Below are 19,915 nucleotides of genomic sequence, written 5' to 3' on the forward strand. Positions count from 1 at the left end.
TCACAATCAAAACCACAAGAGTAAACAGAATACTACTACAAGAAAAGTCAGCAGAAAAAAGACAAACTTTGACCTGACTGCAAGATTTCAGATGTTAGGATTACTGGCTGTAATTACTGGATTAAAAAAAAAAAGTATTGTGTATCATTTTTAAAAACTAAAAGAAGGAATTTTGCCAGTTGTCCAGTGATTAAGACTCCATGCTTCCAATGCAAGAGACACAGACTCAAACCCAGATCAGAGAACGAAGATCCCACATGCTATGCAGCACAGCCAAAAGATTTTTTTTAATTAAAAACAAAAAAGGTAAAAGAAATAAGGAAGATATCCAAAAACTAAAACTTATGTAGAAATGACATATAAAATTGAAACTGAAAACTCTATTGGAGTAATAGTGAGGTATGTCATTTTAAACAAACACACCTCTAAAAGGGAATAAAAAATTCAGGATCAATTATTAAGAACATTAAAATCATTAAACTCCTGAAAAAATAATGAAATTAATGGTCACAAAGTGAAGGCAAAATAGAAACTTGGAGAAATAACATAAGCACAAAAACTGCTTTTGCCTCAAGGAATTCACAAGTCCTGGCAAAGCTGGATTTTGATCTGAAATTATGATGAAGTGAGAAAAAAATATGAAAACTCAAAGACTGTATAAGGTAAGAAGTTCAAGAATTAAACCTTTGTACAGTAAGTTCAGTTCGGTTCAGTCGCTCAGTTGTATCCTACTCTTTACAACCCTGTGGACTGCAGCACCTCAGGCTTCCCTGTCCATTAGCAAACCTGGAGCCTGTTCAAACTCATGGTCATCGAGTCATGACTCCATCCAACCATCACATCCTCTGTTGTCCCCTTCTACTCCTGCCTTCAATCTTTTGGAGCTTCTGGGTCTCTCCAAATGAGTCAGTTCTTCACATCAGGTGGCCAAAGTATTGAGATTTCAGCATCAGTCCTTCCAATGAATATTCAAAACTGATTTCCTTTAGGACTGACTGGTTTGATCTCCCTACAGTTCAAGGGACTCTCAAGAGTTTTCTCCAACACCACAGTTCAAAAGCATCAATTCTTCGGCATTCAGCTTTCTTTATGGTCCAACTCTCTCATCCATACATAACTACTGGAAAAACCATAGTTTTGACTATACGGATCTTCCTGTGCAAAGTAAAGCTCTGCTTTTTAATATGCTGTCTAGATTGGTCATAGCTTTCTTCCAAGGAGCAAGCGTCTTTTAATTTCATGGCTACAGTCACCATCTGCAGTGATTTTGGAGCCCAAGAAAATAAAGTCTGTCACTGTATCCATTGATTGCCCATCTATCTGCCATGAAGTGATGAGACTGGATGTCATGATCTCAGTTTTTTGAATGCTGAGTTTTAAGCCAGCTTTTTCACTCTCCTCTTTTACCTTCATCAAGAGGCTCTTTAGTTCCTCTTCACTTTCTACCATAAGAGTGGTGTCATCTGCATATTTGAGGTTATTGATATTTCTCTCGGCAATCTTGATTCCAGCTTGCACTTCACCCAGCCCAGCATTTTGCATGATGTACTCTGCATAGAAGTTAAATAGGCAGGATGACAACATAAGCCTTGATGTACTCCTTTCCCAATTTGGAACCAGTCCATTGTTCCATGTCCAGTTTTAACTGTTGCTTCTGGACCTGCATACAAATTTCTCAGGAGGCAGGTAAGGTGGTCTGGTATTCCCATCTCTTAAGAATTTTCCACAGTTTGTTGTGACCCAACAGTCAAAGGCTTTAGCACAGTCAATGAAGCAGATATTTTTCTGGAGTTCCATTGCTTTTCTATGATCCAATGGATGTTGGCAATTTGATTTCTGGCTTCTCTGCCTTTCTAAGTCCAGCATGAACACAAGGGAATTCTCAGTTCATGTACTGTTGAAGCCTGGATTGGAGAACTTTGAGCATTACTTTGCTAGCGTGTGAGATGACTATAATTGTACGGTAGTCTGAACATTCTTTGGCATTGCCTTTCTTTGGGATTGGAATGAAAAGTGACCTTTTCCAGTCCTGTGGCCACTGCTGAGTCTTCCAAATTTGCTGGCATATTGAGTGCAGCACTTTCACAGCATCATCTTTTAGGATTTGAAATAGCTCAACTGGAATTCCATCACCTCCACTAGCTTTATTTGTAGTGATGGCCCACTTGACTTCACATTCCAAAATGTCTGGCTCTAGGTGAGTGATCACATCATTATGGTTATCTGGGTCATAAGATCTTATTGGTATATTTCTTGCCACCTCTTCTTAATAGCTTCTGTTTCTGTTAGGTCCATACCATTTCTGTCCTTTATCATGCTCATCTTTACATGAAATATTCCCTTGGTATCTCTAATGTTCTTGAAGAGTCTTTCCTACCTCTGGTCTTTCCCATTCTATTGTTTTCTTCCATTTCTTTGCACTGATAACTTAGGAAGGCTTTCTTATCTCTTCTATTCATTGGAACTCTGCATTCAGATGGATATATCTTTCCTTTTCTTCTTTGCCTTTCACATCTCTTCTTTCCTTAGCTATTTGTAAGCCCTCCTCAGCCTTTTTTCATTTCTTTTTCTTGGGGATAGTTTTAACCATCACTTCCCATACAACATCACGAACCTCTGTCCATATTTCTTCAGACAGTCTATCAGATCTAATCCCTTGAATCTGTTTGTCACTTCCACTGTATAATCATAAGGATTTTTATTTAGGTCATACCTGAATGGCCTAGTGATTTTCAGTACTTTCTTCAATATAAGTCTGAATTTTTCAATAAGGAGTTCATGATCTGAGCCAGTCAGTTCTCAGTCTTGTTTTTGCTGACTGTAGCTTCTCCATCTTCAGCTGCAAATATAATCAATCTGATTTCAGTATTGACCATCTGGTGATGTCCATGTGTAGAGTCGTCTCTTATGTTCATGGAAGAGGGTGTTTTCTATGACTAGTCTGTTCTCTTGGCAAAACTCTGTTAGCCTTTGCCCTGCTTCATTTTGTACTCCAAGGCCAAACTTCCCTGTTACTCCAGGTATCTCTTGACTTCCTGCTTTTGCATTCCAGTCCCCTATGATGAAAAGAACATGTTTTCTGTTTGGTGTTAGTTCTAGAAGGTCTTGTAGGTCATCATAGAACCGTTCAGTTTCTTTGGCATTAGTGACTGGAGCACAGACTTGGATTACTGTGATACTGAATGGTTTGCCTTAGAAACGAACATTAGATCATTCTGTCATTTTTGAGACTGCACCCAATACTGCATTTCAGACTCTCTTGTTGACTATGAGGGTTACTCCATTTCTTCTAAGGGATTCTTGCACACAGTAGTAGATATAATGGTCATCTGGATTAAATTTGCTCATTCCGGTCCATTTTAGTTTACTGATTCCTAAAATGTCGATGTTCATGCTATTCATCTCCTGTTTGACCACTTCCAATTTACTTTGATTCATGGACCTACCATTCCAGGTTCCTATATAATATTGTTCTTTACAGCATCGGACTTTACTTCCATCACCAGTCACATCCAGAACTGGGCTTTGTTTTCGCTTTGGTTCAGCCTCTTCATTCTTTCTGGAGCTATTTCTCTACTCTTCTCCAGTAGCATACTGGGCAGCAACCAACCTGGGAAGTGTCATATCTTTTTGCCTTTTCATCCTGTTAATGGATTTCTCAAGGCAAGAATACTGAAGTGGTTTGCCATTCGCTTCTCCAGTGGACCATGTTTCGTCAGAACTCTCCACCATGATCTGTCTGTCTTGGGTAGCCCTACACAGGTTGGCTCATAGCTTCATTGAGTCAGACAAGACTGTGATCAATATGATTAGTTTGCTTGGTTTTCTGTGATTGTGGTTTTCATTCTGTCTGCCTTCTGATGGATAAGGATAAGGGGCCTGTAGAAGCTTCCTGATGGGAGGGACTGGTTGTGAGGGAATCTGGATCTTGCTCTGATGGGCGGGGCCATGCTCTATAAATCTTTAACCCAATTTTCTGTTGATGGGTGGAGCTGTGTTCTCTCCCTGTAGTTTGGCCTGAGGCCAAACTATGGTAGGGGTAATGATGGTAATGGCGACCTCCTTCAAAAAGAGACCTCCTTCAAAAAGACTTACGCTAAAGCATACCGGCTCCCAGGACTATTGTAGTCAGTGCCCCTGACTCCACTGCAGGCCACTGTCAACCTATGCCTCGGCCTGAGACTCCTGGAAACTCACAGTCAAGTCTGGCTCAGTCTCTTGTGCAGTCACTGCTCCTTTTTCCTGGGTCCTTGTGCACACAAGGTTTTGTGCCCTCCAAGAGTCTGTTTCCCCAGTCCTGTGGAAGTTCTATAATCAAATCCCACTGGCCTTCAAAGTCAAATTCCCTGGGGGTTCTCAGTCCCTTTGCCAGATTTCCAAGTTGGGGAATCTTTTATGGGCCCTAGAACTTTTCAACGGTTGGAGAACTTCTTTGGTATAATTTTTCTCCAATTTATGGGTTATCTGCTTGGTGGCTCTACAGTGGGACTAATGGCGACCTCCTCCAAGACAACTTACGCCACACACCATGGCTCCCAGGTCTGCTATAGCCAGAGGCCCTGTCCCCATGGCAGGCCACTGCTGACCTGTGCCTCTGCAGGAGACACTCAAAGGCAGGTCTGGCTCAGTCTCTGTGGGGTCTCTGGGTCCTCGTGCATACAAGGTTTTGTTTGAGGCCTCCAAGCATCTCTGGCAGGTATGGGGTTTGATTTTAAATGCAGTTTTGTACAGTAAGCTAGGACAATCATTACATAATGGATGAAGCAAAAATAAACAAATCCTCAAGCAAATCTGCAGCACAGGTTTACATCATCTGAGTCGTCCAATTAATCCCAAGCCATGAAATTGACTTAAGATGGGTAGAGCCACCATGCACATGGTAAAAGCAAATGAGAATCCTCCAAAGAGGAAGCTAAACTACCTACATACAGGCAGGCCTTATTATACTAATAAGAGAAAGTTTTGCTTGAAAAAAATTTTTCAAGAAAAACAATAAACATGTAGTCAACTATGAATAAAATAGATACTAATGAGAACCTCGGAGAAGGCAATGGCACCCCACTCCAGTACTCTTGCTTGGAAAATCCCATGGACGGAGGAGCCTGTTAGGCTGCAATCCATGGGGTCGCTAAGAGTCGGACACAACTGAGAGACTTCACTTTCACTTTTCACTTTCATGCATTGGAGAAGGAAATGGCAGCCCACTCCAGTGTTCTTGCCTGAAGAATCCCAGGGACGGGGGAGCCTGGTGGGCTGCCATCTATGGGGTCGCACAGAGTCGGACACGACTGAACTGACTTAGCATAATGAGAACCTACTGTACAGGACAGGTAACTCTACTCAATGCTCTCAAGCGGCCTATACAGGAAGGAAATCCAAAAAAGAGGAGATTATGTACACATATGGCTGATTCACTTTGCTCTACAGTAGAAAATAACACAATGCTGTAAAGCAACTATACTTCAACATAATTTTTTTAAAATGTAGTCAAAGACAAAAAGGTACCCAATGAAATAAGGCTGAATAAATAAAACAAAATCTGGACTAAAATTTATCAGAAAAAAAGACAAATATTTAGGATAAAGAATTATCAGAAAGAAACTATAAATAGCTATTCTTAGTATATTTAAAGAATAAAAAGCTTAAATTAAATAAGAAATAAAATTACATAAAGTAGAATAGCAGATCTTAAAAATAAGAATAATATCTTACAATAAACATCTAATAACTAAAACTGAAAGAGTTCAGAGTGGATGAGAAACAAAAACAGAATTAGTGAATGACAAGATGGGCCAACGAAATCATCTAGAATAAGGCACAGAAAGGCAAAACTGTGAAAAGATAGAAAAGAAATTAATAGTAACAAAAGACAGGGAAAATTAGCATGAGTTTTATTCAAATTTCAAAAAGGAGAATAAACAGAGAATAGAACAAATATAATGCCTGAAGAAAAGTAATAATAAAAGACATTAATTTACAGATTTAAGAAACTATAAAATAAAATTAAGCATATATCATATCATACTGAAAATGCTAAAATATCAAAAACAAAGCAAATCTGAAAAAACCCAAGAGAGGGGAAGGATAACTTATCTTCAAATGTTCAACAGTTAGTTTGACAAGTAATACAAAGGAAACCAAAAGAGAGCAAATACTACCTTCACTGTGCTAAAACAAAATAGTTTAAATATACAGTGTGCCAACCAGAACTATATACCAAACAAAAAAATCCTTTCAGATGAGAATGAACAAACAAATGTTCAGACAAATAGGAGAGAGATCATCACAAACATATTTCCACTAAAGGATATTCTAAGTATTTCTCTTCAAGGCAGAAAGAATAGGACCCAAATTAAAGATCTAAGAATTAAGGGGAGAGATTAAGATCAAAATGATAAGAGCAGGAGGACATGAAACTTACCTCCCCACCAGGAATACATCAAAAATACATCTATATGCAGAATGATACTCACTGAAAACTAAGTGAAAAATGGCATCCATTTTTCTTTTTTTTTCTAAAAATGGCATCCATTTTTTTCCTTGTACATCTAAAGCTGTAAGATGGAATCCAGCAGGAAGAGAAGAGAAGCAATCAGATCAGGACCTCTGCCCCATGAGGCAACATGGAAGAAGAAGGGAATCCTCCTTGAGAGATGAGCAGTTCAAATCACATTTTGGGTATACTAGCCCTCAGGTCCAAAAGCAGGAAAACAAGTCACCCAAACTGGTTAGAAAACCAGTGAGACTAACAAGGTGACTGTAAGAAACCTAGATTCAAATCATGAAGAGAGGTGTAACATTTTCGTACTCCTGAAACAAGGCAGAGAAAGCAAACTGAATTTGCACTGGACTCTAGCTTGTTTCCCGTAACTTCCACAGTGTGCCACCCAGCCTGAGCCAAGTGATTGCTCAGGCCTTGTGTGCTTTGCAACACAACTCCACATTAGGGAAAGAGTTGCTGTGGCTGAGGACCATGCTCAGTTGTGAGGGACTATACCAGCCCAGACACAAAACAGTATCTGAATAGGGAGGTGCATCCATTACCAGTGCTTACAGTAGCAATGTATCAAAAGTAGTACCAGACTCTGACTACAGCTGACACCACCATAGCCTGCACCCAGACCCACATCAGCCATGCCTGCCAGCTCTGCAGCCCAACTCCAAACTAGGGTGAGGGTTGCAAAGGCAGTTCAGACCTAGAAAAGTGTCTGAAGAGGCAGGGGCAGCTATTAATGGTACTCACAGAGGCAGTGCATTAAAAGCAGTCCAGACTCTAACTGTAATCAGGAATGCCACGACCCACACTCAGACCAACATCAAGCACCTGCACTGGCCCCTCTTGCTCCAGAACTGCTCCATATGAGGTAAGGGTGCCAGTGCTGGGAGGGAAGAGAGCACACACCTAGAATGAACAAAGATGGCTCAGACCCAACTCTTAGAGCTTCTGTGTGAGCAAGTGGAGACCTGACCCTGCCTCCAACAGGGTAATGTTGGCCACTGAGAAAAGAAGCCCTGGCTCACACTTGACTGTGGCTCTAGACCCTCCATTTCCAACCCAACCTCTTAGCAAGGTGACAGTTGCCAGCACACACTGGGAAAAGACATGATTCATGTTCACATCAGATCCTATGCACAACATATAAAAATAATAATAAAAGTAGATTTATAATCAGAGATAAAAAGTTAACATTAGAAAAGTAGGTTTAACATTAGAAAATAACATTAAAAACTAATCACTGGAACAGTCTTATGGACTCTGTGGGAGAGGGAGAGGGTGGGAAGATTTTGGAGAATGGCATTGAAACATGTAAAATATCATGTATGAAACGAGATGCCAGTCCAGGTTCAATGCACGATACTGGATGCTTGGGGCTAGTGCACTGGGACGACCCAGAGGGATGGTATGGGGAGGGAGGAGGGAGGAGGGTTCAGGATGGGGAGCACATGCATACATGTGATGGATTCATTTTGATATTTGGCAAAACTAATACAATTATGTAAAGTTTAAAAATAAAATAAAATTTTTAAAAAAGCCAAAAAAAAAAACCCTAATCACTAACAAAGGAAAAAATATGATATCTCAATATATGCCCCCTAAAAAGTATTTTATTTTTATTGATATTTTTGTGGATATTGAGTCAATATCCATTCATTATAAAACTCCTTGATATATTGGAAATAGAATTCTCTTCCAGAAAGCAAGGATGCAATAATAAGCAACTGCATTCCCCATAACTAGCTTTGTGCCTGGCACAGAACAGAAAGGAGGTTAATAAAAGTTGAATGGATAAATTAACGAGTAATGATTTCAAAGTGCTAATATATATCCAAAACAAAGTTTCCAACTGCCTTCTAACTCCATTATACATGTATTGTAGGACAATGTAGAGCTTACATTCAAAAGGACAGCAAGGAAGCAGAGACCTCAAATTTGCTAAAGCAAAAAGGTAAAGAAAACTTGCATAAATATGTTGAGGAAGAAAAAAATTTTATATGCTATGTATGAAGAGCAAGGGTTTCCAATTCAAAGTTTGGAAAGGAGAGGAACAACAGAAGTCAAGACAAGCAGAAAAGCCAACACTGATAAAAGAATGAAAAAAAGTAATGAGTTTAATCACGTATGACTGATATGTAGCCTCATGAAAAAGATCCAAACCCCCTCCAAACAGAATCCTATTTAAAAGTATATCACTCTTAATAAACAGAGAAAAAGAGTCAAATTTTTCTCCCCTTAAATTTTTTTCTTAAATCTCTGATCACTGATACTCTTTAGCAGACAAGTATTGGCAAGTGACAAAAATTAGGTAACAACAAGAAATTATTATTTTCTTGTAAAATTATCTCCATATTGCCAAATTCAGACTTAAATTGAAGAAAAGTAAGGAAAACCACTAGACCATTATGTATGATCTAAGTCAAATCCCTTGCGATTATATAGTAGAATTGACAGATTCCAGAGATTAGATCTGATAGAGAAAGTTCCTGAAGAACTATGGACAGAAATTAGTGACACTGTACAGGAGGCAGTGATCAAGACCATCCCCAAGAAAAAAAAGTGCAAAATGGCTGTCTGAGGAGGCCTTACAAATAGTTGAAAAAAGAGAAGCTAAAGGCAAAGGAGAAAAGGAAAGACATACCCATTTGAATTCAGAGTTCCAAAGAATAACAAGGAGAAATAAGAAAGCCTTTCTCAGCGATCAGTGCAAAGAAATAGAGAAAAACAATAGAATGGGAAAGACTAGAGATCTCTTCAAGAAAATTAGAGATACCAAGGGAACATTTCATGCAAAGATGGGCCCAATAAAGGACAGAAATGGTATGGACTTAACAGAAGCAGAAGATATTAAGAAGAGATGGCAAGAATACAGAAGAGCTATACAAAAAAAGATCATGACCCAGATAACCACAATGGTGTCATCACTCACCTACAGCCAGACATCGTGGAATTCGAAGTCAAGTGGGCCTTAGGAAGCATCACTACAAATAAAGCTAGTGGAGGTGATGGAATTCCAGTTGAGCTATTTCAAATCCTAAAAGATGATGCTGTGAAAGTGCTGCACTCAATATGCCAGCAAATTTGGAAGACTCAGCAGTGCCACAGGACTGGAAAAGGTCAGGTTTCATTCCAATCCCAGAGAAAGGCAATGCCAAAGAATGTTCAAACTATCACACAATTATACTCATCTCGCATGCTAGCAAAGTAATGCTCAAAATTCTCCATGCCAGGCTTCAACCATATGTGAACCATAAACTTCCAGATGGGCCAGCTGAATTTAGAAAAGCCAGAGAAACCAGAGATCAAATTGCCAACATCCGTTGGATCACTGAAAAAGCAAGAAAGTTCCAGAAAAACATCTACTTCTGCTTCATTGACTACGCCAAAGCCCTTGACTGTGGGGATCACAACAAACTGTGGAAAAATCTTAAAGAGATGGGAATACCAGACTACCTCACCTGCCTCCTGAGAAATCTGTATGCAGGTCAAGAAGCAATAGTTAGAACTGGACATGGAACAACAGACTGGTTCCAAATCGAGAAAGGAGTACGTCAAGGCTGTATACTGTTACCCTGCTTATTTAACTTATATGCAGAGTACATCATGTGAAATGCCAGGCTAGATGAAGCACAAGCTGGAATCAAGGCTGCCGGGAGAAGTATCAATAACTTCAGATATGCCAATGACACCACACTTATGGCGGAAAACTAAGAACTAAAGAGCTTCTTGATGAAAGTGAAAGAGGAGAGTGAAAAAGTTGACTTAAAACTCAACATTCAGAAAACTAAGATCATGGAATCCGGTCTCATCACTTCATGGAAAATAGATGGGGAAACAAGAGAAACAGCGACAGACTTTATTTTCTTGGGCTCCAAAATCACTGCAGATGGTGACTGCAGCCATGACATTAAAAGACGCTTACTCCTTGGAAGAAAAGCTATTATCAACCTAGACAGCATATTAAAAAACAGAGACATTACTTTGCCAACAAAGATCTGTCTAGTTAAAGCTATCATTTTTCCAGTAGTCACATATGGACTACTGGAGAGTTGGACTAAAGAAAGCTAAGCACCGAAGAACTGATGTTTTTGAACTGTGGTGTTGGAGAAGACTCTTGAGAATCCCTTGGTCTGCAAGGAGATCAAACCAATCAATCCTAAAGGAAATCAATCCTGAATATTCATTGGAAGGACTGATGCTGAAGCTGAAGCTCCAGTACTTTGGCAACCTGATGTGAAGAACTGACTTACTGCAAAAGACCTTGATGCTGGTAAGACTGAAGGCAGGAGAAGAAGGGGACAACAGAGGATGAGATAATTGGATGGCATCACCAACTCAAAGGACATCAGTTTGAGCAAGCTCCGGCAGTTGGTTATGGACAGGAAAGGCTGGCATGCTGCAGTCAATAGGGTCGCAAAGTGTCAAACACAACCGAGCGACTGAACTGAACTGAAGAAAATATTAAAAATAAGAATTAGCTGATCATAATTAATTTAAATGGATAGTTCCAGGGAGAATGAAGTAGTTGGTAACAGACAAACCTTCATGCTGAAAATAACTAGTAAACACAGAACAAATCTAAACAAAAAGGACTAAAGTAAGGCTAAGATCCCTAAAAGATACGTCCTAATAAGTCAACTGACAAAATTTAGCTGACATCTACTGATTCTAGGCATGAGCAAGAGGCCTAAATGCTCGCTTGGTCCCAGCAAAGGGCTGTTTCCAGGGGATTAAAATAGCATATATGTGACAACCTAGAATGGCAGGACCCACCTCCCATCCCCAAGAGAAAGGGGATATACCTATGGTTGATTCATGTTAATATATGGCAAAATCCAACACAATACTGCAAAGCAATTATCCTTCAATTAAAAGTAAGTAAGTTTTTTAAAATAGCATAGTCTTACAGGTCTCAAAGAGCTGAATAAACAAAATTGAAGACTCAAAAAAACCTCATAAACTTGACTATTTCCCTTCATTCAGCTAGCCTCTAATTGGATTACAATAATCAGCCCAATTTCTCCCTAGCAAACAGAAGACAACATCAGCCAGCGCCTGTAACTTTTCTTATAACAATGTACAGAATTCAATCAAAAAATTACTGGACACATCAAAAGATAAGGACAAATCACTAAAAAATAAGATTAAAAAGGAATAGAAAGTAGAATGGAGGTCACCAAGGGCTGAGGGGAGGAGGAAATGGGAAGTTTTTGCTTAATGGATACAGCAATTTTGCAAGATGAAGAGTTCTGGAGATAAATACTACTGATGACTGCCTAACAATGTGAATGTATCTGTGCCACTGAGCCATACACTTAAAAATGATTAAGATAGTAAATTTTATGTTATATGTATTTTACCATGTTTTTAAAAAAGAAACAGATCAAAAGGTGAGCCAGATGTTGAAGTAAAAAGAGAACTATAAAATATCAATGACTAATATATTCAAAAAGGATGAAATGTCACTTTTAAAAGAGAAGTTAACCAGAGAAATGAAATCTTTAGAAAAATAATTAAATGGAAATTTTAGAAGGAAGACATATGATTAAAGTTAAGGATTCAATAAATGAGTTTAAAAGCAATTTGACACAGTAGAAGGCAGGGTTAGATAACAGGTCAGTAGAAGATATCTAAGCTGAAACAAAGAGAAAAACAAGTGGAAGATAGATGGATAGATGGGAAACAATGAAAAGTAACTTAAATGAATATATTTCAGTGGCTATAAGTCTGCAGAATCATACAGTATTATTTATTACCAATAAGTTGTTTCCAGTTTATATGATAAGATTAAACATTCATTCATCTTAACACCTATTAAAATTCTATTATATATATAGCAACATGTTGGGCACTATAGAGTTACAAAGATATTTAGTAAGACACTGCCCTCAAGACACTCAAGGTCACAGGAGACTTACAAGTAATGCTTAAGCCACTCTTAACAATAAGGAGTTCAGCAGAATTTAGCCAATAGGTTTGGAGAGGAGGTAGAAAGTTAATTTTGGTTAGTAGAAGTAGCAAAAAGCTGGTGAGAGAGGGAGAACATAAAATGTAAAAGAAGTTAAACAATTTCAATATCTGGAGTACAGGACACAGTAATGACAGCAAGGTAAAATGAGCAGGCATAGGTTAACAGGAACTAAATAATTCTTTGCCATGTTTTTAAGAAAAAACTGAAAAAATGCCACAAGATCTCCATGATGTTCTGAAAGGAGCACAGTATTTCACAAAGGGCACACCTTTCAAGTGCCTTACTACTTGAACAAGTTTGAAAAACACTCAATAAAAAGATAGTCTAAAATATTACATGATCCTAAAGATCCTTCATAATCTGATCCAAACATTTTTTCCAGTCTCATCTATCTGAGTTCTTTAAGATACAGACTTAAAGATATATACTAATATTTATATTATACTAGTATACTAATATATAGTAATCAGTGCTTCAAATATACCCTAATTTTCACACTTTTAAGACTTGCACAAGCCATTTCTTTCGCCTACACTCCCTCCTCCAATTCACTGTCTCAGTTCAGTTCAGTCACTCAGTCGTGTCCGACTCTTTGGGACCCCATGAATCGCAGCATATCAGGCCTCCCTGTCCATCACCAACTCCCGGAGCTCTCTCAGACTCACGTCCATCGAGTCAGTGATGCCATCCAGCCATCTCATCCTCTGTCATCCCCTTCTCCTCCTGCCCCCAATCCCTCCCAGCATCAGAGTCTTTTCTAATGAGTCAACTCTTCGCATGAGGTGGCCAAAGTACTGGAGTTTCAGCTTTAGCATCATTCCTTCCAAAGAACACCCAGGGCTGATCTCCTTCAGAATGGACTGGTTGGCTCTCCTTGCAGTCCAAGGGACTCTAATGAGTCTTCTCCAACACCACAGTTCAAAAGCATCAATTCTTTGGCGCTCAGCTTTCTTCACAGTCCAACTCTCACATCCATACATGACCACTGGAAAAACCATAGCCTTGACTAGACGGACCTTTGTTGGCAGAGTAATGTCTCTGCTTTTGAATATGCTATCTAGGTTGGTCATAACTTTTCTTCCAAGGAATAAGCATCTTTTAATTTCATGGCTGCAGTCACCATCTGCAGTGATTTGGGAGCTCCCAAAAATAAAGTCTGACATTGTTTCCCCATCTATTTCCCATGAAGTGATGGGACCAGATGCCATGATCTTTGTCTTCTGAATGTTGAGCTTTAAGCCAACTTTTTCACTCTCCACTTTCATCAAGAGGCTTTTTGGTTCCTCTTCACTTTCTGCCATAAGGGTGGTGTCATCTGCATATCTGAGGTTATTAATATTTCTCCCGGCAATCTTGATTCCAGCTTGTGCTTCTTCCAGCCCAACGTTTCTCATGATGTACTCTGCATATAAGTTAAATAAGCAGGGTGATGATATACAGCCTTGACGTACTCGTTTTCCTAGTTGGAACCAGTCTGTTGTTCTATATCCAGTTCTAACTGTTGCTTCCTGACCTGCATATAGGTTTCTCAAAAGGCAGGTCAGGTGGACTTTTAATCATCTATGATCTACTTACCCTGGAGAAGGAAATGGCAACCCCCTCCTTCCCTGGTGGCTCAGATGGTAAAGCGTCTGTCTACAATGCAGGAGACCCACGTTTGATCCCTGGGTTGGGAAGATTGCCCTAGAGAAGGAAATGGCAATCCACTCCAGTACTATTGCCTGGAAAATCCCATGGACAGAGGAGCCTGGTAGGCTACAGTCCATGGGGTCGCAGACTCGGACATGACTGAGTGACTTCACTTTCACTTTCCAGTACTCTTGCCTGGAAAACCCTATGGGTGGAGGAGCCTAGTAGGCTACAGTCCATGGGGTCACAAATTGTCGGACAAGACTGAGCAACTTCACTTTCTTTCTTTCTTTTAGTAGTTGTGACGGGTGAACTTAGTTGCCCCAAGGCATGTGGAACCTTCTTGGATCAGGGATCAAACCCACGTCCCCTGCATTGGCAGGCGGATTCTTAACCACTGGATCACCAGGGAAGTTCTGAACTGTCTTATTTAGGCTTTAATATTTGCTGGTTTAACATTTTGGCATACCTGACAGCATTCGTTCCCTGGTGGCTCAGACGGTGAAGTACCTGCCTGCAATGCAGAAGACATGGGTTCGATCCCCCTGGGTCCAGGAAGATCCCCTAGAGAAGGAGATGGCAACCCACTCCAGTACTCTTGCCTGGAAAATTCCATGGATGGAGGAGCCTGGTAGGTGACAGTCCATGGGATCACAAAGAGTCAGACATGACTGAGCAACTTGACTCATTCATGGTCTACTTCAACAAACAACTTTTCCTTAATGCCTTTCCAAATGCCTTGCTCCAAGACTAATTAATAACTGTCTCCATAGTGCTCCTAGAGTATTCATTTATTTACAAAATATTTGATGCCTAATATATATTAGGCACTGTTTTATGCACTTGGAACGCATCAATTAACAAAAAAAGACAAAGATCCCTGTTTTCATGGAGCACCTTCTTGAAACTTGAAGAAAATGAGAGTATGCAAAGGGAAAAGAGGAGCACATCTTCTTTTAAAAAGCTTCCTAAGTGACTGTTATTCCCTCCTCCAACTTTTCAACCTGGGTGGAGAATTACAGCATTAAAAACCATTACAACAAAACTGTGTTAGTTGCTCAGTTGTGTCCAACTCTTTGTGATCCCACGGACTGTATCCTTCCAGGCTCCTCTGTCCATGGGATTTCCCAGGCAAGGATACTAGTGTGTGTGTGGTGTATGCATGCTCAGTCGTATCTGATTCTTAGAAACCCCATGGATTATAACCCGCCTGGCTCCTCTGTCCATGGGATTTTCCAGACAAGAATACTAGAGTGTATAGCCATTCCTTTCTCCAGGGTATCTTCCCAACCCAGGGATTGAACCCGGGTCTCCTGCACTGCAGGCAGATTCTTTAACTGTCTGAGCCACCAGGGAAGCCCAAAACATTACAAAACTGTTTCATTACAATAAAACTGTAATGAAAGCTAAAATTTTAAACATAACAAGAGGAATACATAACACATTATCATATTTTCTTATATAAATTCTTACTTGTCTTTTCCTCCAATTGATTAATTTTATTTCTGGACTCCTCTAGCAGAAATGTTAACTCTTTCATTTTATTTTCTTTCTCAGTACTTTGGATCAAAAGCAGTGATACCTAAAATGAAATATTTAAATAATACATTATAGATACAAAAAATTAAATGATACCTTAGCACCGATCATCATCTATGATTATTTTATGTACTTCCTTATATGCTTTTCATCAGTCTGTGCCTGGCATTTAGTATGTGCTTGCACAGCAAACATTTATTGAATGAAGGAGTGAGCAAACTAGTGCAACATTCTTAATATTATAATAAGCATTTTAAGTTATCACTTAGAAGATTATATATTGGAATCTACTGGTTCATTTATTCTATAAATATTATTGAGCACCTACTCTGTTCCAGAAACCATAATAAGCACTGAATATACAGACATGATGGAAGTCATCCAAGAAACTCATAGCCTAGACCAGGTGACAAACAACTAAACTTGAATATTATTATAGAACAAAAATCTTACAGGAATTAGAAAAAAAATCTAAATCAGTCTTGGGGGATGTAATCAAAAATTAACCCTTCTCAAAGAATTGAACTGAATCTTGATAGACAAGTACTTAGTCTTGTCTAAGTATTCAGGTTAGCAGGAGGAAATGAGCATTCTAGACTTGTGTAAGAATACAAAGGATCAAAAGATCATGCTTCTATTCAGAGAGCTGAAATGTTTAGATGGCTAGAATAGAGTGCATGTAAAGGAAAGGTGAAAGATAAACTTATAGACTGAAGACTCACAGATTCAAGATGGTAGAAAGACCTCCCTACCCTATTTTCATCTTCAAACCACCCAAAAAATCACCAGAAAAACAACAAAGATGGACTTCATCTTCCATGAAACCATGAGACTTCTATAATCTAAGCCACAAAATGTAAAAAAGGAAAACAGTGAAAGGGAACAGAAAATGATTTAGCATAGAAATGCAAGATCAAAACTAAGAGTCTACACAGGGAAGATTACAAATGAGAAGCAAGATAGTTCAATCCTAAAGAAACCCAGAATGTTTCAAGAATTTGAAGCACAGACACTGTGGAAACTAGGTATGAAACAGGAGACTAAGTAAAAGGAGAAGACTCTTGAGAGTCCCTTGGACTGCAAGGAGATTAAACCAGTCAATCCTAAAGGAAATCAATCCTGAATATTCATTAGAAGGACTGATGCTGAAGCTCCAATTCTTTGGCCACCTGATGTGAAGAACTGACTCATTGGAAAAGACCCTGCTGCTGGGAAAGACTGAAGGCAGGAGAAGGGGACGACGGAGGATGAGATGGTTAGAGGGCATCACCAACTCAATCAACATGAGTTTGAGCAAGTTCAGGGAGATAGTGAAGGACAGGGAAGCCTGGCTTGCTGCAGTCCATAGGGTTGCAAAGAGTTTGACATGACTGAGAGACTGAACAACAACAACAAAAGGTACAAGGAGATTGGAAGTTTGCTAAGAGTAGTAAGTCTTCTCTAGGCCTCTTAACCCTCCTTTCCTGGATGCTACTCCCTGAAAGCCAATCAGAGAACAAGCCTATTCCATCTTTGCAAGAGACACCAGCATGATCAAATCAGAGGGGAAAAAAAAAACACAAAAGAATCTCTAAACCTGGATTTCCAGGCACAGGAAAGGTTGGAGACAAAAGATATAACTAAGAAGTCAACATATGGAATGATGAGACTCAGCCTGTCCTGCTAACCCAGCCCCGAAATGCTATCAACAAAGTTTACATTCCCAGGAAAAGAATTTGGAGATTTCTAGGGAAAAAAAAAAAAGTCTTGAAAATAACAACACTTAGAACTTCCAAATATACAAGCAGGATTTAGAAAAGGCAGAGAAACCAGAGATCAAATTGTCAATATTCACTGGATCATGAAGAAAGCAAAGAAATTCTAGAAAAACATCTGCTTCATTAACTATGCAAAAGCCTTTACTGTATGGATCACTACAAACTATGGAAAATTCCTAAAGAGATGGGAATACCAGACCACCATACCTGCCTCCTGAAAAACCTATATGCAGGTCAAGAAGCAACAGTTAGAACCAGATATGGAACAACAGACTGATATCAAACAGGAAAAGGAGTGTGTCAAGGCTATATATTGTTACCCTATTTTTTAACTTATATGCAGAGTACATCATGAGAAATGCTAGGCAGAATGAATCACAAGCTGGAATCAGGATTGCCGGGAAAAATATCAACAACCCAGATATGGAGATGATACCACTCTAATGGTAGAAAGTGAGGAGGAACTAAAGAGCCTCTTGATGAAGGTGAAAGAGGAAACTGAAAAGGCTGGCTTGAAATTCAACATGAAAAAAACTAAGACCATGGCATCCAGTTCCATCACTTCACGGCAAACAAATGGGGAAAAAGTGGAAACAGTTAACAGATTTTATTTTCTTGGGCTCCAAAATCACTGCTGATGGTAACTGCAGCAACAAAAGTAAAAGATGCTTGTTCCCTGGAAGAAAAGCTATGACAAACCTAGACAGTGTATTCAAAAGCAGAGAAGTCACTTTGCCAACAAAGATCTGTATAGTCAAAGCAACGGTTTTTCCAGTAGTCATGTATGGATGTGAGAGTTGGACAATAAAGAAGGCCAACTGTTGAAAAATTGATCCTTTCAAACTGTGGTGCTAGAAAGGACTCTTGAGAGTACCCTGGACAGCAAGGAGATCAAACCAGTCAATCTTAAAGGAAATCAACTCTGAATATTGTCTGGAAGGACTGATGCTGAAGCTGAAACTCCAATACTTTGGCCACTTGATGTGAAGAGCCAACTCACTGGAAATACGGGAAAGATGGAGAGCAGGAAAAAAAGGGGGCAACAGTGAATGAGATGATTGGATGGTACCACCAACTCAAAGGACTTGAGTTTGAGCAAACTCTGGGAGATAGTGAAGGACAGGAAAGCTTGGCGTGCTGCAGTCCATGGGGTTGCAAAGAGTCAGATACAACAAAGCAACTAAACAACAAACACAGAGTCCCCACCAAAACACTAGCTGGCCACAGCATCATTTTTATAAAGAACACCCAAGATCTGAAAGTTCAGCTCATGCACTCCGGATTCCAACAAGCTTCTCAGCACTTTATTCTATTTTTGTGTTCTGTATAATAAGCACACTTTTCGCTTTTAAGAATACCTCCTTCTTTCAGAAATCTGGTTTAAAAATATGGTTAAAATACAGAAAAAAAATGCTAGCTCTTTTAAAAGATCAAAGTATAATACATATAAGAATGAAGTCAAGGAGAAGGCAATGGCACCCCACTCCAGTACTCTTGCCTGGAAAATCCCATGGATGGAGGAGCCTGGTAGGCTGCAATCCATGGGGTCACTAAGAGTCGGACATGACTGAGTGACTTCACTTCACTTTACAGAAAACTCTAAGAATCTTCTTTGTACTTTCAATTAATATTTGCCATTATTGTTTAGTACATATCCTTGTTATCTATAATTACAAGGTATTTGTGCCAAGTCAGATAAAAACTCAGAAAAAATAGGGAGAAGTAGAGAGATGATAGTCAAAATAACTATACTACCCAAAGATTCCTTTCTATATTTCATTTTCCATTCTGAATTCAGAAAGCTGGAAACTGTTAAAGTTGGCATAATCATCATCTGAAATCAACATTCTTGTGACTCTAAAAGAATATAAACTCACCATTTTCAAGTTTCCCACTATGTGACATTAACAGAAAGAAGCAAAAGAACGTTTTAGTTCACCTTCATTGGTGTCATGAATCACATATTTCAAAATAAACTGCAAAATGTGGGTTGCATAATCATGATCATATTTATATTTTATGAAGTTTTTATCTGAACAAAAGTCCTCACAAAATAATATATATTTACAGAATGTCCTAATACCCACTAATATAAATATTGTAGAAGATCCACGGATTTTTTAAAAAGGGATAGCATTCAATATGTACAAATTTGAGTCAATGGAAATTAAGGCATATGGAAAATATATTTAAATATACATAATATTAAAATTCAAAACTTTATCAAGCAGGCAGCAAATAAAAATTTCTCATGAAATTTTAAGTATCTCATTTATTAGCAAATATAAAGGATACAGAAAATAGATTTGTAAAAAATACCTGCTTTTCCTTGTCATTTATTTCCTTCTTGTACTCTTCTTCAAGGTGTTGGATTTTTTCATAATCTTCCTTTACTTTGAAAGTAAAACAAATATACTTTAATGTAACTATCACAAACAAAATTTTAAGTTTCTGATATTTTATTTCACTTTGTTATTTATCTAGATATTAAATTCCAATGTGAAAAGATGAAACTGCTATCTT

At 38.8% G+C, this 19,915-nt stretch overlaps 1 protein-coding gene across 7 annotated transcripts in view; it reads right to left on the bottom strand.

The window, feature by feature from the left end:
• The window catches only part of SYCP1 (synaptonemal complex protein 1), a 145,736-nt gene that overhangs the window by 107,980 nt on the left and 17,841 nt on the right, over positions 1 to 19,915 (bottom strand). For all 7 annotated transcript variants that reach the window (XM_061410348.1, XM_061410344.1, XM_061410316.1 and 4 more), the window contains 2 exons: positions 19,712 to 19,785; positions 15,570 to 15,678 (listed from right to left, as the gene is read on the bottom strand). In XM_061410348.1, the coding sequence (XP_061266332.1) occupies positions 15,570 to 15,678; positions 19,712 to 19,785 (183 nt within the window). The remainder of the gene's footprint in view (positions 1 to 15,569; positions 15,679 to 19,711; positions 19,786 to 19,915) is intronic.

Source organism: Bos javanicus, chromosome 3 (genome assembly GCF_032452875.1).
Source record: "Bos javanicus breed banteng chromosome 3, ARS-OSU_banteng_1.0, whole genome shotgun sequence".
In the NCBI taxonomy this organism is placed as follows: Eukaryota; Metazoa; Chordata; class Mammalia; order Artiodactyla; family Bovidae; genus Bos; species Bos javanicus.